Source organism: Triticum aestivum, chromosome 4A (genome assembly GCF_018294505.1).
Source record: "Triticum aestivum cultivar Chinese Spring chromosome 4A, IWGSC CS RefSeq v2.1, whole genome shotgun sequence".
Classification (NCBI taxonomy): domain Eukaryota; kingdom Viridiplantae; phylum Streptophyta; class Magnoliopsida; order Poales; family Poaceae; genus Triticum; species Triticum aestivum.
The window spans coordinates 470,822,728-470,845,785 of NC_057803.1; the positions used below are offsets into that span (position 1 = coordinate 470,822,728).

Below are 23,058 nucleotides of genomic sequence, written 5' to 3' on the forward strand. Positions count from 1 at the left end.
AGGTGGTACGAAACCGATGCTTGGGTGATGATCTTTTGTGTATCCTCGCCCAGATCTAGCGTCATGGAAGAGGAAGCATCAGTAGTTTTTGGGTTGTCGAAATCGATGTCCTGACAAGGGTTTGGAGTTTTAATCTTCTTTCATGCTTCGGTTGAGCCAAAGTTTAAACGCTCCAGTGCAGGAACTATGTTGGAACAGATCTGATCATCAAGCATGATGCCATTAAACTGTTTTGATCACATAGTGGGATCTGCATGGGCCACCAATGTCGGGGGTTAAATCCGGCGGATCTCGGGTAGGGTGTCCCGAGCTGGTGATCTCGGTCGAATGGCAACAGGACGAACAAAAGACACAATGTTTACCAGATTCGGGCCCTCTCGAAGAGGTAAAACCCTACGTCATGCTTCTGTTGTATTGATCGTGATGGAGTACAAAGTATAGGATGATCTACCTCGAGATCGTATGAATGAATCTAACTTAGCTTAACTTTAGGCTACAGACTAAAACCCTTCAGCTCATATAGGTACAGGGGGCACCTAGGGTTACATGTAGGGTGGTTACATCCAGGAATAAAGCGTGCCGATGATTTGAACATGTCTTGAAGTGTGTGCCAAGTTTTCGGAGGATTTCATCTTGAGTACGCCGGGTGTCATGGTGAATATGGCTCATTCTTCGGTTGTCTGGGGGCCCTTGACCCGGCCCATGATCGGCAGGCCGACATGTCTAGCACCCCGTAGTCTAGGACATCATCATCATGTGGAGGAATTTTTTTGTCGCCGTGACATCACGGGAGGCCCTCGCCTTCTCCCACTTGTTTCCCATCACTCGCCGGTTATTCTTTGGCATGTTGGCTCTTCCATTCTCCCCTACATCATCTTCTTCTTCATTCGTCCAACCCAATTGATTAGTGGGAGCTTGACCCATCAGTCTTCCCCTTGCCGACCTTGTGATATTCCACAAGTTGTGTCCACTTTGGTTTTCCATTCAATAGCACCCAACAATGGCTAAAACCAAATGGCTTCTTCTCTGTTTCTTGATACATAATGGTCGCCACCACCGTCTAGCAAACAATTTATGTATAACAATGAGATAATGCGACAAAAAATAAGCAATTGAAATGACGACAAATATACAAGCAATTGACATGATGACAAAAAACTTATATGCGGTGCTACTGTCATCCCACTTTGAGGGGACCAAGCACTTGTGCATAGTAGCCGGCGTACTTGTTAACTTCCCTTTGAATGATTCCCCATCGATGTCGAAGGGACCACATTGCGGGTGGTCACGATAGTATGTGACTCCATATAGTGTTTTGTGTTCATGTTAGTGCTTGTGGATCTTCTCCCAATACATATTGCCATTTTGTTCCATGCCACATATGGGGTTCAAGGTTGTGGCCAACCAAGTTTTAACCAATAAAATATCCTCAATAATTGTGAATGTGAGACCTCTTGCCTTGGGCACCTTTGCCTTCCTTTTCTTATTGGGGTTGGGTTTTGATGTTATGCCAACTTCAAACGTTGTGAATGTTAGAAAATTTGGATCCACCAACTCATAGTCCATTTGGATCGGATCTTGATTTCATTGCCATGTCCGACAATATATTCCCCTAAAATTGTTAGGATTTGAAATAAGCTAAGGTATACGCAACTAATTGCAATGATATATGCAAAGCAAAGCTCGGGATTGAGCAAAAAAGGTACCGAGTCATGCTATGTCATTCCGTCGAACATGACGTGTGCAGATTGGGCGTCGCCGCTGTCCGTGCTTGTCTGCGCCCGTTGGAGCTGTTGTGAGTGAAAGACATTATCCGTAGTCCTCTGCATCGCCCACTTCGGAATGCCCTCCCAACCGGCTGTCGGATCGTCCTCTAACCCGACCGGGTCGGATGACGCGATCCTTGTCGGCGGCTGGATGGACGAGGTTCGGGGGGCCGCGCGCGACAGGGGTGAACGTTGCTCCTCGAGGTTCACATCCGCTCCTTGCGACGCGCTTCCCTCTCCTGCTGCCTCCGTCACCGATTCCTTCGGGCGGCGTTCTCCGGCCTGCACGCCAGAGTCGAGGACGGGACGCCCACGGAAGACACCAAAGTAGCCTCTGTGGCAGCATGTGGGACGGGCTGGTCAACATCTAGAGCGGCGGATTGGGGCTCACGAAGAGGATGAGGGGAGCAAGGGTGGACAACGACGACGACTAGGACACGGGAGGAGGGCGATGAGTTTGGTGGATTTGATGCAATTTATAATGGAGTCAGGCTGTCTGGTCTGTCGTGGGGGACGCGCCCGGGCCTCGTCATACTTGTCCTAGATTTGGGCTGGATATGAGAGGTTGCCGATCAGTCCGGACACTTATGGCCGGTATGAGGAACTTGTTTGGGTCGGGTTTTTTACCGGTTAGTGACCGGGCCGTCCGGCCGGACATTTGAGACCGGTTTGAGGCGGGAAGATGTAGATGCTCTAAGTCCACAAAAACATCAACTAAAAAAGTCCACAAAATATCAGTGGCACATGTGGTTTTTTACTTTACAGTACTGGATCTACACGAGCCGGGCTGCACTGACGCGTTGGTCCCATTTGGCATCGAGTCAAACAGGCGAGCGGACTCCCGCTACGGCCACAGACGCGGAGCTAGGTAGCCTGAACCGCACCACAGCTCCGTCCGTGTCCGAGACCTCCCACCATCTCCCATGGCGAAGGGCCCTCCAGCCGCACACCCGCATCCCTAACCCTAGGCTAGATCCCACCGCACCTTGCGCGCACGCGAAAACCAAGCACACGCCTCTGACCACTCTCCCCCAGCCCCGCTGACTCCTCTGGGTCCGCGAGTCTATTGCCTTACCCATGGATTCGGCTAGTAGCAGCGCGCGGACGGTGGCGGCGTGCGTGATCGGCGGGATCGTGCTGGGTGCCTCGGTGGTCGCGCTGCACCTCGGCGCTGGCCCCGCGGCCCCGAGTCTACCACCGGTCGAGGCCCTCCGGCGGCGCTTCCGCCGCCGCCGCCGCCCCGTGCGGGTCTACATGGACGGCTGCTTCGACATGATGCACTACGGCCACTGCAACGCGCTGCGCCAGGCGCGGGCGCTCGGGGACGAGCTCGTCGTCGGCGTCGTCAGTGATGACGAGATCACCGCCAACAAGGGACCACCCGTCACGCCGCTCCACGAGAGGTCATCCCGCACCCCCTCGTAATTCTAGTGTTTGCTTGCGCCATGTATAAGATCGCCGCTAAGTTTTGTGCTTCAGCCAACATTTTGTTCCAATGAGAACATAATCAAGGCAATATTTCCCCCTTAGGTTGATGCTTGTTGTCATAGTGCGGGACTCTGCTCTAATTATATTCTTACAATACAAACTGCTGGGGAGCACTTGTGGTTGTTGCTCATTGTCAGGATTCAGGACCAACTTCTTGTGTCATTCTGTGAATAAATGTGTTTGCTGAGGTGCTACTGTGTGGACCAGTTTCATACTTGCATCAAAGTTTTCTTTTTAGCTTGGGTTCTAAGGTGATGTTTTGTGGGTAGGATGGACTGTTCGGCGTTCTCAAACTTCTATGGATTTGAAACATAGAAGTAGCTCCAATCGAATGTTAGAATTGTTTCGTGTGTTGATTACTAACACTGAAAAAAGTGGCTCTGAGTTATGGTTAACTAATTGTATTGTTGTGTTGCATGAATGATTTAAATTGGGAAATTAGTATTACAGTTCTGAAGTTAAAGTGTGTTTTTGGTCAGTAGATAGCTTGGCTGGATCTGGATGGGCTAATTGGCTCAAGCAGTAGATAGCTCTGGAAATGTTCGCTAATGCTGGAGTCACTAACCACTTGGTGAGCCTGTGCATTTTTATACGGTCTATGTGGTATGTCCGCTGTGTGCTCTGCTCGGCTGATTGGTAGTAACAAAACCAACCTTGCTCAAACGACATTAATGCATTTTAGAAAATTGGTCATGCCAGTAGCTTTTCTGTTCGCAATTGCGCTTATGATGGATGCAATTCTTGCTCTGGCAAAATTTATCCTGGTACTGATTTAATTTTGATGATTAATCAGATCTCTGATTATTTTTCTGCTTGCTTGAAGAAAGACGAGTTAAGCAAGATTTACTGGCAGGAGTTACTGTGCTCAGTACACGCCTTACTGTTTCTCTGCTTCTGCAATTTGTAGATTTAGGTGTAATTCATCGGTTTCTTATGTGCTCTGGTGGTAGTTACTGTTGTGTTGTCACAGCCAGATTTTGCCTCTAATGTAGTTTAGGCTTAAGGCTGTATGGAATTTTAGGCATTTCTTTCTGTGTCGTGCTTTTGCTTCTTTGGATGCACCGGTATAATCCCTAATTTTGTATTGTATTTAGCATAAATTCTTTTTCCTAATGTTTCTATTTTTCTGGGTAATACAGAATGAAAATGGTCCGTGCTGTCAAATGGGTTGACGATGTCATTCCAGATGCACCATATGCCATAACCGAAGATTTCATGAACAAGCTATTCAATGAGTACAATATTGATTACATAATTCATGGTGATGATCCTTGCCTGCTACCAGATGGCACTGACGCATATGCCCTTGCCAAAAAGGCTGGCCGATATAAGCAGATTAAAAGAACCGAAGGAGTGTCAACAACAGACATTGTTGGTACTTATTCTGCTTTAGTTTTCGCTTGTAGTATGTGTTAAATGCTAAAAGTTTTAATTGCCATACTGAAATTGAAGTCTGAATGGCTACCGCATTGGAATATCTTTTGGCTACAGTCTTTTTAGCTGCAGGTCGTCTCTGAGCTGTCAACCTCACTGTTCACCAGACTATTTTCTTGTTCCCATCATCACATGCATTCTGACATTTCTGTTGTATCCATTTATGAGCCAGGATGGTATGGAGTACAATTTACATTGGGAACCAATGAGTTGGTCATGGACTCATTTCTATTGCCTATGGTGATGCAAACATTTTACTGCCATCTTGAGCTTGTCTCTCTTCATTGCAGGAAGAATGCTTCTTTGTGTTAGAGAGAGACCAGTTTCTGATAATCAGAGCCACTCTTCACTACAAAGACAGTTCAGTCATGGGCATGGTCAGAATATTGATGATAGTGGATTTGGAAATGGAACAAAAATATCTCATTTTCTTCCCACATCTCGGCGGATAGTTCAGTTCTCAAATGGCAGGGTATGTCTTATACAGTTTCAGAGTTTCTCTTGCATAAATACTATGCCATTTATATCTGGGTAATGAATATCCAATGAACCTCTGTAACGTGGTTGGCACCTAGTCCTGAGATCAGACACTCGTTCGAGGTGGCTACACTTAAGGTATTCTGTATGTAAGAACAGTTACATTGTATTGAGAGTGAGACTTCCATATGTGAAACTCCTCTTACAAGTGTACAGGTTTTGCCCAGGTAGAGATTTGTCTGTGCATCATAGATGAAAACTTCCACTGAAAAATGTTTCCTTTTTCTTAAATACTAAGCTTTTAGTGTTGATGCACTTACTAGGCATGAATGATGACTTGAGAGAGAGAGTATTATTCGTGCAGTGTGCTTCATCAATTACAAATGCCCACATGATTACTGGTTGACGGTTTGAGTGGTTCTGAGTTGATAGTAAAAAATAATAAAAGTTCAGTATCCTTGAATTACCGTAAGCAGGCATTGATGTGCTCACAGCTCAACTTCTTTTAAGGTTAAGTGAAGATTGGCTGGGAAAAAGGTAGTGGGATAGCAACTAGAAGGGAAAGAGTTAATTTCTTGCTTGCCCTCTTACAGTAGGGATACATCCTTATATAGATCTTCTAGGTTGGTTACTGTTTGCTTAAGAGTAATTCCAGCGTGTGCTAGCTGGGCCCATATTCCTAACATACAAACTCCGCATAACTTGACCCCCAAGACAAGACCCGTAATTGGACACATACTGTAGCATGGTGGGATACACCTAATGTCTGTCTACAACAAGCAGATGCATATGCTTGTAAGATCGAACTATTCACTTTGTAAACATAGAATTTAATTTGATATCTCTACTTGCAAACTGGTGATAGTTCGTGTAATTCAACTAAATAAAATAGGCCCTTCTTTTCTCAATTTATTTCCTTTTATGTTGACTAAGCTTTACCAATGCAGGGGCCAGGACCAGATTCCCGGGTAGTTTACATTGATGGTGCATTTGATCTGTTCCATGCTGGACATGTCGAGGTAAATGCCTCCCACAAGAGAAACAGAGAAAAACCATGACATCTTTGTCAGCATTGGGATGCTATGTCATATGCTTGTCTTGGTCGTATATTTTTTCCACTTCTATGTCATATGCTTGTCTGGGTCGTATATTTTTTCCACTTCTATGTCATATGCTTGTCTTGGTCGTATATTTTTTCCAGTTCTTTCTGCGGGGAGAATACTGGACTAAAGTCTTCAAAACATTGCAATTCATAGTTCAGTGTATTTATGGTTTCTTCAATGTAGATATTGCGACTTGCTCGAGGGCTTGGAGATTTCTTGCTTGTGGGCATTCACACAGATCAGACCATAAGGTAAGTATAATGGTTGCCTCTCCTTTTATCTTCTAATTGCAATGCTTATACAGTTCATTCGCTTTTGCAACAGTCATAGTTTATAGTCAGAGACTCGGAGTGCACTGTTGAGCATAACTTCTGTAATCAGTTTTTTTAATATAACATTTTTTTACATTCATGCTTAATATTTCTCAGTTCAACTCGAGGACCACATCGCCCAATCATGAATCTCCATGAGCGCAGTTTGAGTGTTTTGGCTTGTCGTTATGTTGACGAAGTAATCATTGGTGCTCCGTGGCACATTTCAAAAGACATGGTGAGCTGTCTACTCCACTCTGAACCATAATATAAGTGTAGTATAACATGCTTGATGATATGGCTTTAATGCCGTACAAGTAAAAGCCTTAACCAGGCCGTGGCTTCAGCTGCCTTAACCAGGCGCTACTCACCCTGCTCCCCAAGCGCGCGGACGCCCATGCCCTAGGCGACTTCAGGCCCATTAGCCTCATCCACTTGGTCGCCAAGATCTTGGCCAAAGTTCTGTCGCTGTGCCTTGCGTACAAACTCATCTCCCTCGTCAGCACGAGCGAGAACGCCTTCATCCTAGGACGCAACCTACACGGCAATTTCATCCTCGTGCGCCAGTCTGCCCGCCTGCTACATCAGCTCGGCGCCCCATGCGTGCTCCTGAAGCTGGACCTGGCACGCGCTTCGACTCGACTCGATCAGGTGGCCATTCCTGTTCGACGACCTTCGCCAATACGGCTTTGGCACCAGGTTCCTAGATTGGCTGGCCATCTTATTCTCCTTGGCAAGCACTAGGGTGCTTGTTAACGAAAACCAGGCCCAACAATTTGGCACAGATGTGGGTTTCGCCAGGGCGATCCACTATCTCCTCAGCTTTTCGTGCTCGCTGTCTGATATGCTAGGCCGTCTGCTCCACCACGCCACCGAGCTTGGTGTAATACAACGGCTACACCCCCGGCGTCCGATGCCATTGGTCTCCCTCTACGCGGACGACATGATCCTCTTCTGTCTCCCCACCTTGAGCGATGTCACCGCCGTCAAGAGCATCTTGCAGCTATTTGGGCGCGCCCTCGGGCTCTAGGTTAACTTCACGAAGAGCACGACCACCTTGATTCGCAGCTGCGCGGACGAGGCTGCGCCTGCTGTCGACTTGCTAGGCTACCCCATTGTCGAGCTGCCTATTACCTACCTGGGCATCCCTCTGACATCCCTCTGACGCTGCATCGACCTTCCATGGCCCACTCCAGCCCGTCGTAGACAAAGCCGCCCGCATGCTCCCCTGTTGGAAGGCACACTTCATGAACAAGGCTGGCCGCCTCGCATTCATGAAGGCCGTCCTCAGTGTGATCCCGATCCACCAGCTGCTAGCATTGGCGCCCCCCAAGAAGACCATAAAGGCGCTCGAGAAGATCCAGCTAGGCTTTCTCTGGGCCGGGCGCGCGGAGGCAAACGACGGGCACTACCATGTCAACCGGCAACGGGTTGCCCACCCGATCTCCCTGGGTGGCCTTGGCGTTCGCGACCTCGCGCTGCACACACGATGGCTTTGGTTCAGCCACACGAACACCACCAAAGCTTGGGCGGGCATCGACCTACAATTCCCGCTGAGGAGCACACATTCTTCTTCGCCTCCACCACCATGCAGCTTGGGATGGCACGGAGGCCCTCTTCTGGGAGGACCGTTGGATTGCCGTACAGTACATCCGTGAGATCGCTTCGCTTTTATACGCATGCATCCCCAAATGCCGTCGCAAGATCAGGACAGTTGCGGAAGGGTTGGAGGCCAACCGATGGGCGCGGGACATCCAAGGCACGGTCGACATCCACCAGATCGGGCAATACCTCCAACTTTGGCACATGATCGATGGCACGAGCCTATCTGCAGAGCCAGATCGCCTCATCTGGAGATGGGCTGCAAATAGCTTCTACTCCGCCAAGTCAGCCTACACCGCCACCTTTGTCGGGTCCACAGCTTGCGCCGCCGGTAAGCTCACTTGGAGAAACTGGGCTCCACTGCGCGCCCGCTTCTTCCACTGGCTTGCCCACCTCGACAGATGCTGGACTGGAGACGCCTTGCTCGCCGCGGCCTGCAACACCCCGCGAGACGCCCCCTCTGCGACCAGGCACCTGAGACCATGCACCACCTCATCCTCGCATGCCCCTTCGCTCGGCAGACTTGGCATGAGGCACTGCGCTGGCTACGGATCCCATGCGCCCCGCCAGACAACGAGCCTCACTATTGGACTGGTGGCAATCGGCACGACAATCCGCCCCAACGCCCATGCGCAAGGGCCCTGGGTACCATGACCCTCGTTCCCTGGATGATATGGAAGCACTGCAACGACCGTGTCTTCAATGGAGCACGCCCATCGGTGAACGCCCTGTAACGAAGATTAAGGAAGAGGCCTCCCTTTGGGCAAGCGTGGGCGCTCTAGGGCTTAGAGCCATCACCTCCAAACATGGGATGTCCATTAATTCGAAAACGGTAACCGCCTCCTAGGAGTGTAACTGCAACTCTCTCTTTTCACTGAAATGAAACACGCGCTCTCATGTGTTTTCTCAAAAAAGAATCACATGCCTTACACAACGCTCATCACTAGCTTATAACAACCTGGCAAGTGGCCATTGGTCCCACTATCATACACTCATGTATAGGCGCGATTAAGTCTCCTCATGATAGTGGGTCCTGCACGTCTTCTTCTCCACACCTTGCGTCCGGCCGTTCCCCAGCCTCGCTATCTGCCTCCACTTCTGAATTGCCCAGGCTAGCAGAAGGGGAGGGCGTGACAATTTTTTTTTCTGAGAACACCTCGAGAGGGGCAGGGGGTTGCTGCATTTCATGAAGAAGAGAATTGCCAAGGTCATCACCCATGACATGCAGAGCCGCGAGTCTACCCCATAGAGCCGCCGTTGCATGGCCTTCTGAGGCCGCCGTACATCCACCGTCCGGAACCGCCACTCCGGCAGTCCGGCATCCATCGCCCAGACCGCAAGGCAACCCTGCACAACTGCCGAACCCCGCCGACTCACAAGTGCCAAGGACTCCAAGGCGGTGCCTCCAAGAAGGAGCAAACCCACCTATGCAGCGCCACCACGCCGCCATTCAAACCTGTGGCTCACTGCCACCACCGCAGCTCCACAAGCCAAGGGAGGAGCCCCTAGACACCCGAGGGCGCCCTACTGCAGCCACAAGAGCACACCCGAGTACCACCACCAACGGATCTGGGAGCTTGACCCGCGGCGGTCAGGGGGCCGCCGCCTCAGCTTGCTTGCTCCGGCGAGGCGCAGCCGCCTCAAGGGAAGCCAGATGCCCAGATCCGGACAGATTTGACCCCTACAGGCCAAGCAGCGGGAGAGAGCCCACGGCACCGCGCACTCCGCCTGGAGCACCCACCACCAGCTCCGGCGCCGCCACGGACTGCGCGCCCCAATGATGACGCCACCGCGCGCCAACGGAGCTCGCCACTACGTCCACCACTGGTCTCCCCGCGCCACCGCGGCGAAGCCAGCGGTAGTGGCGGGAGGAGGGCGCCGAGAGGGCGGAGCCTGGCGGCGGCGGACTAGGTTTCCCATAGTCGCCCCCAGGAGGAGCGACACGGGGTGGGGGTTCCTTTTTTCCTCTCTGTCCAAACATTTGGAGGGCGTGAAAATGACGAACCAGAAAACATATATGCACAAACCATCAGTACCTCTACATATTACAAAATGTAATTATGCCCAGTATGAGAATTAGTTCACTACAAAATAAAGGTAACAATGAAATGGACACAAAGATTCCCAATTTCCAATAGGCCACCAATTTTATTTGGACAGATCGATGGCCTTTCATAACTTCTAGCTTTTCCAGTATATCCTTTGTCTCATCTCCAGCTTGATCTTCATTAAGCAATGCTGAGCTATTGCGTTGCTTTCCGAGGAAATTGTGTTGTCTAATTGGTCGTATTGTCCATGCTAAGCTGCAAATGCCAACCATGGTTAGCTGCTAGGTTCTGTGAAGCCGTTGACTCCGGAATCCTGTCTCAACCTAAGGCATTCCTTGCAGTCTTAGAACAGTAGTACACTGAGAAATTTGGTCATTCTGCTCACTGCTCAGAAATGATGTGATCAGTGTCCTCAAGTTATCCTGACTGGTTGCATTGAAGCAGAACATGCAGGTACCTAACCTGTAATTTTGAACACAAAACAATCAGACTTCCATCAAATAAAATCTATATATTTTTCATCTGTATAATTTACTGTCTTTTTCGAGAAAACTATAATTTACTGTCTAACCTTGTGTATTATCCAGGATCGTTTAGTAATCACCTGCTGCAATTTTAGTTGTCAACCAGGTTATGTGTGTGTGGTATGTGCCAAGAGCTCTCTGACTTTCCTTTTTGTACAGATTACCACTTTTAATATTTCATTGGTTGTTCATGGAACTATAGCTGAGAACATGGACTATACAGAGGTAATTAAGCTGTCTTTTTCTTGGAATATGCAAATGTTGAACCTTGATAATTGATCATTGTCATTTGTGCACTTCTCAGGACGATTCAAATCCATATGCTGCTCCAATTGCTATGGGCATTTATCATAAGCTGGATAGCCCTTTGGACATCACCACTAGTACTATTATAAGGAGAATAGTTTCTAACCATGAAGCCTACCAGGTAACTACCCTGAAACTGGGTTAGATTGTTGGGTGGAGCCTTGTCCTTCTGTGCTGTATGCAGCACTACACTATATTCTGTGCAAATGTGATTTGCCTTTTGTCGTCGTCATATCAGTGTTGTGCATGCAGGAGTTTTTTTAGAGGAAAAGGGCTCAGAGCCCTGGCTCCATTTGCATTGATCAAACGAAACCAGCATACATAGTATCAATCCTGTTACAAGCACGCGGGGGGATAAATCGCCAACACGCTGCCCCAGCAAAAAGTAAAAAACTAGGCCAACACACGCAACTACAGCAACTACCAGGAACAGACTAAGCCCGAAGACTCAACAAATCAACTGATCTCGCTCCGTAGCACGTTTGTTCAGCACCTCAGAGCGCTTTAGGAGTCCTAGCCAGGGTCCGGCCAGAGCAAGGGGGGGGGGGGGGCGCTACCTGTTCCAGCTTCATCACCAGTTGCAGTATTCTTTCTTTGACAGGGCCAGAGCATCGCACCACCCTGCTGGCCAGCATGGTAGCAGTCTTTCTCCACAGAACCTGCATACCGAGCCAGGGAACATGATTGAAACAAGTGTCGTTACGATATCTCCACAGAGTCCATAAAACAGCAGAATGAAGTATACAATCTGCTGGGTTGTTATTGTTTTTGAACCACCAATCTAGCATGTCATCCAGGGAAAGCCCAGCATGCTTATTGGATATGTCAAAGACCACTCTCCAGAGCTCTATCGAAACGACACAACCAAAAAATAAATGATCTACAGATTCAGATTCACCACAGAAAAGACAGGTGGGATCATCTACATGCTGTTTTTTCTGTAGGTTATCTCTAGTCAATAATTTGTTTTCAACCAAAAGCCAGAGAAAAATCTGAATCCTCAGGGGACATTAAAATTCCAGACAACGGGAAGGTTGCCCGGCTGCACACCCTTGAAATTGATGAAATTATAGAAGGATTTCACAGTGTAGATGCCCTTGGGATCATAATTCCAGCAAATAGTATCCTCCCTGTCATCCAACACCGCATTTTTAATCATACTAAAAAGTTCATCCCAATCAGCCAGCATATCTTGAGTAAAAGCATCTCCTAAAGGTAATTTTGAGATTAGTACCATCCCACACTTCACTAATGGAAATGTTATGGTCATTGGCAATAGTATATAAGCCCCAATACTGGGTAGCAAGAGTGGAAGAACCAATCCACCGGTCTTCCCAGAACCTGGCACTTTTACCATTACCAATGTTCTAGGAATATCCAATCTTGGCAGCTTTAGCAGCCCATAGTATCCCCTTCCAAAAAGGGGAAGCACTATTATCAGGGCATGCAAAAATATTGGGACTATGAGTTCTATATTTGGCATCAATAATTTGCTTCCAAATCTTACCCTCATCCAGGAAATATCTCTTAATCCAGGAAGCTAACAGGCAAAGATTCATGTCAGCTATATTAGGTATGCTAAGGCCACCATGCTGTTTTTGAGGGTCACACTACCCCATGCAACAAGGTGATATTTATGATGCCCTTCATAGTCATCCCAGAAACAGTGGGCTAGCTGAGAATTAATCAACTTTATAGCCCATTTGGGGAATTTAATAATCCCCATAAGGTAACCAGGAATACTAGCTAAACAAGATTTAACAAGAGTGAGCCTCTTGCCAGAAGAGAGCAATCTACCTCTCCATCCAGCCCCCTTTTTGATGATTTTATCGACAGTAGGCTGCAACTCACTCTTCTTGAGTTATCTATGATGGAGAGGAGCTCCTAAGTATTTAATGGGGAAGTCCCCTAATTTGCAACCAATAATTTGAGCAAAATATTAGCATCATCGCTATTGATATTAATGGGAACCAGGTCACACTTGTGAAAATTAATCCTCATCCCAGATAACTGCTCAAAACAGGAGAGTAGCCATTTGAGATTTCTAGCATGATCAGCATACTGCATACTAATGATGCCAGCTGGATTAGCACTAGGAAACAGATCTTCCAGTATATTATTTCTGGAGGCTTTAACAAGAATTCTAGTAAAGACATCTGCTACTAGGTTGAAGAGCAAAGGGGAATATGGGTCCCCTTGTCTGACCCCTTTACCAGCAATAAAGAAATCACTGTTGTTGTTGTTGTTTATTCTAACTCCAACAAACCCTTTAAGTAATAGAGATTCTACTTTCTTCATCCATTTACTACTGAAACCCCTCTTATGCATCATGTCCAACAGAAATTCTTTGTTGATCATGTCATAAGCTTTCTCATAGTCCAATTTAAACACAAAACCAGACTGTTTGCTGAAGTGCTCAGAGTGTATAACCTCATGGGCAGTGATTATACTCTCAGCAATATATCTGCCTTTTATGAAGGCTGTCTGGTTAAGGAAATTAAATCATTGCAGATGGGGTCAAACTTATTAGTGGCACATTTAGCAAAAATTTTAAAACTGCAATTGATCATTGCAAGAGGTCTAAATTTCTCCATTCTAATGGCGTCAGCCTCTTTAGGGACTAAAGTTAATAAGGAGAAGTTCAATCTAAATAAATCCAGATCACCCTTCTCCCAATCATCAAATAAAGCAAACAGGTCACCTTTAATAAGGTCCCAAAATTGCTGGTAGAATAAAAAAGGAAAGCCATCTGGCCCAGGAGCTCCTTCAGCATAAGAGCCAAAGACAGCCTCCTTGATTTCCTGCTCAGTGAAGGGGGCATCTAAGATACTATTATGAGCATCAGTGACCCTATCACCATCTTCCCAAAAGTCATCTTTCAGGTTGATATTTATTTTATCTTGGAAGCCAAAGAGATTTTTGTAATAGCACCTTCATCTCCTAATAATACCTTCAGGATCAGAGACAGTACCTTCATCTCCTTTCAGCACCATGATCTGTTTTTTCCTCCTCTTCTGGTTAGCTATAGCTTTGAAGTAGCCAGCATTCAGGTCTCCTTCCAATATGTCTCTCTCTGTATCTCTGCCTGGCCTTGATTTCTTCCTTTTTCCATATATCCTCCAGGTCACCTGCAATTTTTTTGATTCTTCTGTTAGTGTTAGGAGATGGAGGGTTAGATTCAGAAATAATATCCAGGCAGTTATACTCAGTCACCAGAGCTTGCTTATGTCTGTTTTGCTCTGCCTCATAGTTGGCCATCCACCCTTTGATGGCTTTTCTGGAATTCCTAATCTTAAACTGCCAAATGTCTATAGCCTTTTTGAAAGGCATTTGGCAGTCCAAGCTTTATGAACAACCTCTCTAAACCCTTCAACCTCAAGGCACCGTTTTTCAAATTTGATTTTTTTTCCTTGGGGATGGAAAAAGCACAGGTATTAACCACCAAAGGAGTGTGATCACTCCCTAGCCTAGGGAGAGCTTTAAGGTGGACACCTGGGAAAAGAGAGGCCCAATCAGTGGACATGAAGACTCTATCTATAGTAGCCATCACTAAGTTGTCCTGATTGTTGCCCCAAGTGTACTTCCTCCCATTAATTTTAAGCTCTAACAAGCCAAATTTATTAATCCAATCATTAAAGAGATCATCCCAGTGTTGATTAATAGCACCAGTGCTCTTATCACTAGCCTCTCTAATAAGATTGAAATTACCACCAACTAAGGTGGGGCCAGTCCAACTGTCAGCAGGTTGTGAAGTTCATTAATGAAATCCAATTTAAATTGATCGTAGGCAGAGCCGTAAACAGAAACTAATCTCCATATGGAGTGGTCTTGTTTATTCTTGAGCAAGCAAGAAATACTATAAGTGTTATTTGCATTAACCCCAACCAAGATCCCTCCCGCAGTGTTATTTGCAGGGAGCCATTTCCAATGGAAATGAGAGCTGGGATTAAAGACTTCAAGTTGCAAAACAGTAAAGTCTTCTTTCTTGGTCTCAGAAATACAAATAAAATCAGGACTATTGGCTCTAATGAGCTCTTTCAATTTGCCATTTTTAATAGGGCCATTCAGACCCCTAATATTCCAAAAAATGCCTATCATTTAATAGCAAAATCAATTTTCCTTCTACTTCTACAGGATTTAGAATTTCTAACCTCAATCCATGGTGAGTCTGGATCAGGATCCACATTCATATGTGTCACCTCTCCAGACTCTGTATTAGCCCTAGGATTGGGACCCGAATTATTAAATTCCTCACCAGTAATATCTATACTAGGAGGCAAAAAGACCACAGGATTTTCAGAATTAAATTTATCAAGTCTATCTAGCACAACTTGCTTGATAATGGATATATTATCTCTGATACTATAACTACTAGGCCCCAGGTTAATACCTGAGCAATCTGCAGTTTTAATAAGGAGAGAATCATCCAGGCAAGCAAAAGAGTTTGGAGTACCTTTTCTTACAATAGGCACTTCCAGATTTTTAATCTGTTTCAGTTCCTGAGCTTTTTGAAGAGCAGGTTTTCCATCTCTCTTGTTCTTGGTGTTAACTCTGGAGGCCACCAGAGGCCCCCATTTCTGTTTAGTGCCAAGGCTCTTCTGAGAAATAGGTTTGCTCAAATCAGCAGCAGCATCAAATAGTTCCAGGAGAGGGCCACCTATGTTTTCATTGGGCTTCTTCACTATCTCAAGAAAGCTTTTGGTCATAGGGGCACCCAGAATCTTGGAGAAAACAGAATTTTCCATATTGGATCTAGGAGCAGGAGTGGAGCACTTCTGGATAGACTTGGCACCAGTTGAACCAGCAGCTGGAGGCTTGTCCTTGATGTTGGTGTTACTATTTCCAGTGTCCATATCCTCTCCCAGCACATCATCTTCACTTGTATCAAACTCATCTTCGGTATGCTTTTTCTGAGAGGGGTTGTTGTCATCAGGGCCTGGAGGAATATCAGAATCATGTTCACTTGCTAACTCAGTCTCCACAGAAAACTTTAGCAAATAAAGTTCATGGTGGATCTCCACCACCCTGTCTCTGGGGATTTTAGTTGAGTCTCTCACAGCCACTTGGATCCTCACCTTCTCATAGAAGCTTCTGAAGATGGTGTGCCAGTCAACATTAACCAGGACACCAAGCATAGTTGCCACTTGTGTGATAATGTACCAAGATATCCACTTGGGAGGCAGCCCTTCAATCACAATCCAGGTTTCTTCTAGGGAGTCATAGGCTGGCATTTCTCCATTCCAATCACTAAATGAGATAGTCACCCCTTCTTTTTTCAGATTGATGGAAGGGTACTCTACCAAATCCTTGATCTTCTTGTTTGGGGGGAACCTGGCAATGAATTTCTTCTCATCATATCTCCTGATCTGCCAGGGCCAATTGGTTTTCCACAATCACAATCCAGGTTTCTTCTAGGGAGTCATAGGCTGGCATTTCTCCATTCCAATCACTAAATGAGATAGTGACCCCTTCTTTTTTCAGATTGATGGAAGGGTACTCTACCAAATCCTTGATCTTCTTGTTTGGGGGGAACCTGGCAATGAATTTCTTCTCATCATATCTCCTGATCTGCCAGGGCCAATTGGTTTTCCACATATTAGAGAATTATTGCCCCAGCTCTTTCTCAGAGATCTCTCCCTTTTCAACTAAAACTAAACCAACATTCCCAAAGTTCAGCCATTCACAGTCTTCCTTGCCACCAGTTTCAATGTGGAAAAATCCAAGGCCATTACTGGCACTTCCCCAATACATGGCAGCAGGATAGGGCTTGTACCAGGTAGGGCAAGTATCCATGTGGTGACCAGGAGTCTTGCAGATGAAACAAACTTTTGGTGTGGGGCACATACCCACAAAATGTCCAGGTAGCCCACAGTTATAGCAAATTGCAGCAATGAACTTGGGATCAACATTGGAGGAGGAGTCATCACTTGAAGAAGTAGTCTGGGCCGCAGCATGTTTGTTTCTTTGATTTCTTTTTTTCTTGTTCTTGCTGAAGTCTGGCTGACTGCTCTGGACACTCCCTCCAGTAGATGATCCACTCCCTCCATATTGTGCTTGTTGCATCTGAAGATTAAAAGACCGAGGGAAAACTTGAGCAGGAGGCAAATACTGGAAAGGGAATTGGGTCTGGTTCGGCCATTGCTGCATCTGCGGATTCAACCCCCCTGGACAGCCAGCATACATCTGTCCACCAGTCTGCAACATAGCTGGGGCAGCACCAAGAGGGAACAACGGCGTCTTGTCAAAAATCGACATGTGTGGGTGAGGGGCTTGAGCAGGCTGTGGAACCAGTGGCGGTGGCACAGGTGCCTCCTGCCACGTCGGAGTGGGAGCAGGAGGACGGCCATTGCGTCCCCTTCCAGAGCCATACCTCCCCCATGGCTGCTAGCATCTCTCCCTCCACCAGCCATTTTGACGATGGAAACAAAGGGGATCTTACCCGATTTCCTTGCACAGCAGTCGCGGGAGAAGCTGAATAATTTTGGGGTAGTCAGACGATCAGATTTTCCAACTGGGTAGCAATCAGCTTCAGCGAAGTCTCTGGAGGCAAATCTGTCTTTCCTTATCCACACCAAATTGGATCTATTGAAATTGATAGGGTTGGGACGAACCCTAGGTTCGCCACGGTCAGTCCCCCCAAGCTGTGGATCCAGATCGCGAACAGGAGGCGCCTTTTGTAGAGGCGCAACCACTTTCCCCATGGGTGGCCCGATGGCGGGGCAAGCGGGACCTGCTGTCAGCCTCGCACGCATAGGGGAGTCGCTGACCAGTAGGGCCCTCCTGGCAGTCCCACTTCTGCAACCCACAACTATTCTCGCCGGAGAACCGGAAGGCATCGGTGGCGGCGAGGCCGATCTCCTCCATCTCTGATCTCCGCCACCTCTTAGAACGGAAATGGGACTGTGGATAGCATCAGCAGCAGGAATCCGCACCTCCTCCTCCCGAGTCCTCGTCTCCACTTCGGGAGACGTGCTCAATCTCGACTGGAGTTGGTCGCCGGCGGCGAGGACGAGAGCTGCAGTGGTGCACCCGACGGCATCACCCCCAGTATGCACTCCCACCGCAGCGCCCTCCGGGGATCCTTTGATTTCGCCTCCGCCCTCGCCCACAGCACGAACGCGGCCGGCGGGGAGTGGGGGAAGGCGGGCATCCTTGCCCTTTCCTCCTCCGTGGCCTCGTCGTAGATCTTCCTTGCCAGAATCCTCTGCTCCAAATCCGCCCTCCTCTGATAGGTCTCTGCATATTTCACCGCCGCGGATCTCGTGATCTGGTCTGTCGCCGCCGCCACCACCTGATCCGCCGCCTTCCACTCCCGCACGCGTCGGATCCACGCTGCTGTGGCGTCGCGGATCCTGGTCGCCCGCTCCACCCAACTCCGAGCCCCGGTCGCCATGAGCACCCCTTGTGGAACTTGTGAGATCAGTCTCACCATCTCCGGGAAGGTTTCGTAGACGTGGAGGGGCAACCGAGGGGGGGTAGGAGGTGCGGCCGCGGTCGATGCCCGCGGACCTCGCCGGCGAGGAGGCATGCCGCGAGGTTGGGGCGGCGAGATCTGTGGTGTTGGCAATGGCGAGCGAGAGGCGTGGTTTCGCGAGAGCTGTGCTCATGAGCGAGAGGCGTTCCAACCTCCTCTGGCCGTTGTTGCTGGGGCCTGCATGCAGGAGTTATTTTGTACTGATGTTTATGGTAGTGCATTAGTGTCTGAGTAAATCCCTTTGGCTTTGGATATGCAGCATTGAATATTTGTCTGTCTCCCTGGGACCAATATTTCCTGCTATAACTATGCTCAACAACATGTTCTTTGGTGTAGAGGCTGATATGGTTTGCATTTATTCTGCTCCACTGCTTTGGTGTGTTTTTACTCATGCTTGGTCTATGGTGTTGCTTTGTGCAGAAACGGAATGAGAAGAAGGAAGCCAGCGAGAAGAAGTACTATGACAGTAAAAGCTTTGTCAATGGAGAGTAGTGGCTTCTGAATAGATCTTCTCAGAAGACTGTTCCTGGATCTTTGAGGCTCTAACACAGGTCACAAATGAAACCATCAAGTGATCTACAATTTTACCGCTCCATTGTCATTTTTGCTATATAGCTTAGTAGCTTCAGATGCAGTCTTGATGCATGACAGGCAGTGGTGCTGAATTGGGTGCGGAACCTGGATGAATTTCCAGTGGCCACTTTCAGTGCCACGACCTACCCTATCCTCTCCTGTATACCGGCTTCCAGAGCTGCTGTTACCGGCCGAGTTCTTTTTGAGATCTATAGATCTCTGAGAATTGTGGTACAAGATGAATGCTAGGCCAATTAATTGTTTGTTTCCCTGTTGTTCTTATGTGGTGGGCATCCAATGCCAGTCGTTTTCTCATATATTTGGTGGAGCTGAATCCTGATCTTATACCGAACATGGACTAACTGATATGGTATGCCAGTCGATGGTCGGTGAAAGCAGCTGGGTCTGATGGTACACCTGGACAGTTGGTTTCGTCGGGATCTGCCGACGCGTCGAAATCTATTGTAATCTTGGCAAAACGCTTGCTAGGCAATAACATAACACTAGAAAGGTGCCAGATGGCTGCACCCTGCTGGTTCTGTCCGCGGGTCCGGTATGCTGTTAAGCATGGAAAAGGATGTGGTACCTGTGAGATTTCCAGATGGTGCATTTTTAGCAGCAGCTGGGGCTGCCTGTGTTTGCTCTCTTGTGAGCAACTTCCCACTGTTTGCTGTCCATCGTTTGCGCCTTGCTACTTGCCAGCACTGGCTTGGCCTTGATTTGGACTCCTAATTTTTGGGTGGTTTATCTGTCATGATAGGGGGGGCCTGCAGATGTGGTAAAACAGCTTTCGTGTCAGACACGCGTGATTGACTCATGGAGTTGAGTGTTGCTGTGTTTGGGAAATCATCTTGCTTTCTTTCTGGCAGAGATAGGATAGGAGGGCCCCTGAATTGATCGACGACCTCAGATGTGGTCTGCATTGATCCTTCATGGTTAAAAGGAGAGGTTACACTGAACCGTGCCTTGGTGCTTGGAAACACAGTACTCCCTCCGATCCAAATTAATTGTCGCAGCTCTAGTACTAGAGGGAGTAGATTTCATGACGGGAAATTCCTGAAAAGGGTGAGAAAGTCTGCATTAGACTCTTTGATTTCACAGAACTCAAATAGAAATTTATCGCGATGAAAAATGCATGTCGTTCTGTTGAAAATATAAAGTTTAATAAAAGAGAGAGGCTGATCGCAACTGATAGAGCGATGCAACAACGATTTCTCCACAGGATTTTGCCTTTCGGCGCCTTTTCTCTGCGGCCAAGCAAAAGAATTAATGGTTTGGGACACATGGTTTGTGAATAATGGAGTGGGGGCTGCGTAAAGAAGAGAAACCAGCAGCATCTAAAAGGGCAGTGGAAAAGAGAGAGTCGCTCTCAGCATGGATGGTGTGGGGCAAGCTGAAGATCCACCTGCTGGAGATCCCAGCGACGCCCCTCCGACACACGCCCCTCCTTGTCAGACGCCCACTTGTTATTACTACCCATGCATGTCAGCTCATTCATATCGCGTTGCACGCCCCCAGTGATGAACCATGGAATCATCAATTTTTTTTCCATCCTAATCTAATCTCTGTGTTTGAACTTTGAACCACGTAGCCAGCTAGCCAGGCAATCCGACCTGTACATTTTCTGGCTGGGCATGCTTGCAGATAAGGAGTCACTGTGCATGTTGTGCATGCTAGATTCATTAGGGCGCCTTTAATTAACTACCACTGGCACCATCATAGTGCACTCGTGCTGCATGCGTTGGTGCGTTGGATGAATCCGTTTCGCGCGCCAAGTTTTCGTGGCATGCATGATGGCTACTACGTGTGTCCTACCGGCGACGGCGAGCTCGCGTTGTAACCTCGGCCTCGCTTTTCCGACATGATTCCTTCTTTTCATCTTTTTCCTTCATGTGACATTTGGCGTTTCAGGCTTGATTTTGTGAATAATAGGAGATGGCTTGGCCTATGAGCTATGATCATCATCATTACGTTAGACTAGACTGGACTGCGCAGCAGATACTAGTTACTGGTTCATCTCCGATCATGGCTAGGCTTAGCTGCTAGCATGTGTACCATTAGTTTACTGTCCAGTTCAGGACTGTAGCGAGCAAGAAAAATAACGGCCTGGTCAGCTTTAGCTTGTCCTTTAGTTGAGCATGCACATGGAAACTTGGTCATGATCATAACTAACGCCGGTAATTAATTGTTTAAGACATCGTGAGTCACTCCGTCCGGCGATTACTGCAGTTGATTAGCACATCCCAACTACTGCCATTGATGATGAAACTCGCAGGCATGCATGTGCAGGCACGCAGTTTCACTCGCCGGCGCACGTAATTTAGTACTTAGTTGCCATGCCAGCAGCTTGCTTAATCTACTGCCACGATTCCAACCGCTTCATCCATCCGCCGGAGGGACTCGTCTTTTCACCGTGGCAGCAGGTCGTAGTAGAAGGCATTTGGCGCCAAAGTTGGGTGGGCTGGGCTGGAGGGAGAGCGTGCAGGCAGCAGCACTGCTGCATGCCTCGTACGTGTAAAAGCGCATCTGTGGACGCGGTGCGCAGTGGTATTATCTTTCGCTAATTCCAAGGCAGAAAGAAAGAAAGAAGGAAGGAAGATCTTGGCGGACCCTTTGCTTTTCCCGTCACATGCATGCTGCTTGCTTTGCTCGCCCTCGCCCCCGCCCGGGGGCCAAAAGAAAAGATCTCTCTCCCACGCTCACGCACGCACGCACACGCGCCTGCGGGGGAGTTGCCACTTGGCTGGCTGGCTCCATAATCAGTCAGTCCCCGGCCGCTGCCCTGCACTGGTAGGCTCGGGGCCGGGGGGCAGCTACACTGCACCCGTGTGGTGTGGTGTGGTGTGGTGTGTGCGTGGCCAAATTGCCCATGGCCACCACCATCTTATCGATCTCTGTCTGTGGTCCCGCGGGAGAGATCACCAAACATTTAGCGCGCCTTTGATTGGAATGCGTTTTTCAGAACTCCTTTTCTTCTAGTTTAAGTGTTTTGCTCGGTTCGCATGATTGAGTCATAAATGAATTTCTCTCTCTAGGATCCCTTAGGGATGTACAATGGTGGCATATGGATACATATGCCCCATGACAAAAAGTAATTTGAGGTATCTACATTTATTTTTTCTTCCCAATGCAAGCTACTACTAGTGGGTTTCATTAAGAAATAGAAAATAAAAACTTTAGTACACATGCATCTCTACTTTTCATTCCAACATTTTCAATTTTTGTCACCGGATCACATTTTTTCTCTTCAAGCACCCGCCTCCTGGAGAGGATCCCGCTTCCCTATCCGAACCTACTTTACGTCATATCCGATCCTACATGGCATGCGAGACATCACCTTGAAGCTATGCATTGTACATGCTCTTATTACTTCTGTAAAGGGTGTAGTAGCATCAGCTTCGTGGGGATTCAGCGCGCGAGGGTGCCCTCCGTGTCGTCCGTTTCACACGCCTCCCGCCGTTGGCTCCCTGGCACGCTTCCGGCAGTCCAATCTCCGCGGCCTTGAGTTATGCCTTGGGTTGATGCTTTTGAAGTTATCGCTAATGCATAATTTGGTGTCTATGATGGTCATTACTTTGTTCCTAGAATAATATTAAAATTCTTTCTAAACCTTTGGCAGTGAGAATTGGATTTCACAGGAAAGATTATCCTTTCTTTACCTCCTTGAAAATGAAAAAAATGTGGATTGCAAGTATGTGCTCTCATGCTAGATTATACAAGTCCGTAGAAAAACAAGGATATGCTTTTGGGCTTGGGCTTTGAGTGTAAGCTTAATCGTTCAGTGAGCTTAGCTACTCAACTCTCTTACTCAAGGACGAGCAAGGTTTGAACTTGGAGATGTTGATGAGTGCATTTTACATCATATTTAATAGCACATTTGTTGCATAAAAACTCCTCATATCATGTCCCACCCAGCCACTTTCATGCCCATTATGCATTATTACTAGCTTCC

General features: G+C 47.7%; 2 protein-coding genes across 4 annotated transcripts; one reads left to right on the plus strand and one right to left on the minus strand.

Annotated features, from left to right (window-relative positions):
* The first annotated feature begins 2,615 nt into the window (after positions 1 to 2,615).
* On the plus strand, positions 2,616 to 19,381 carry LOC123086429 (ethanolamine-phosphate cytidylyltransferase). Its single transcript, XM_044508199.1, has 9 exons — positions 2,616 to 3,169; positions 4,394 to 4,629; positions 4,979 to 5,160; positions 6,113 to 6,184; positions 6,452 to 6,519; positions 6,697 to 6,817; positions 10,913 to 10,978; positions 11,058 to 11,180; positions 18,954 to 19,381. The coding sequence occupies exons 1-9, from the start codon at positions 2,844 to 2,846 to the stop codon at positions 19,023 to 19,025; spliced, it is 1,266 nt and encodes a 421-aa protein (XP_044364134.1). The 5' UTR covers positions 2,616 to 2,843; the 3' UTR covers positions 19,026 to 19,381.
* LOC123086428 (uncharacterized) lies at positions 10,113 to 18,682 on the minus strand. Of its 3 annotated transcripts, none has more exons than XR_006440868.1 (4): positions 15,513 to 18,682; positions 14,031 to 14,187; positions 11,617 to 11,718; positions 10,113 to 10,691 (listed from the first exon to the last, which is right to left on the minus strand). XR_006440868.1 is itself a non-coding variant. In XM_044508198.1 (2 exons), exons 1-2 carry the CDS (start codon positions 16,288 to 16,290, stop codon positions 14,078 to 14,080), a joined length of 888 nt encoding a protein of 295 aa, XP_044364133.1. In that variant the 5' UTR covers positions 16,291 to 18,682; the 3' UTR covers positions 14,022 to 14,077. The 3 variants fall into 3 exon arrangements, 1 of the variants encoding a protein (XP_044364133.1); XR_006440869.1 differs by having other exon boundaries at positions 10,116 to 10,691; XM_044508198.1 differs by lacking the exons at positions 10,113 to 10,691; positions 11,617 to 11,718 and having other exon boundaries at positions 14,022 to 14,187.
* Positions 19,382 to 23,058: the final 3,677 nt, after the last annotated feature.

Bases quoted from the DNA above. Each gene is read 5' to 3' on its own strand.
- LOC123086429 (XM_044508199.1), top strand. From the start codon at position 2,844: ATGGATTCGGCTAGTAGCAGCGCGCGGACGGTGGCGGCGTGCGTGATC. The intron at 3,170-4,393 runs GTCATCCCGCAC...TGGGTAATACAG, and splicing joins GTCACGCCGCTCCACGAGAG to AATGAAAATGGTCCGTGCTG. The intron at 5,161-6,112 runs GTATGTCTTATA...TTACCAATGCAG, and splicing joins TTCAGTTCTCAAATGGCAGG to GGGCCAGGACCAGATTCCCG.
- LOC123086428 (XM_044508198.1), bottom strand. From the start codon at position 16,290: ATGCCAGCCTATGACTCCCTAGAAGAAACCTGGATTGTGATTGAAGGG. The intron at 14,188-15,512 runs GTACTCCAAACT...AAAAAATTGCAG, and splicing joins AGTGCCTATTGTAAGAAAAG to GTGACCTGGAGGATATATGG.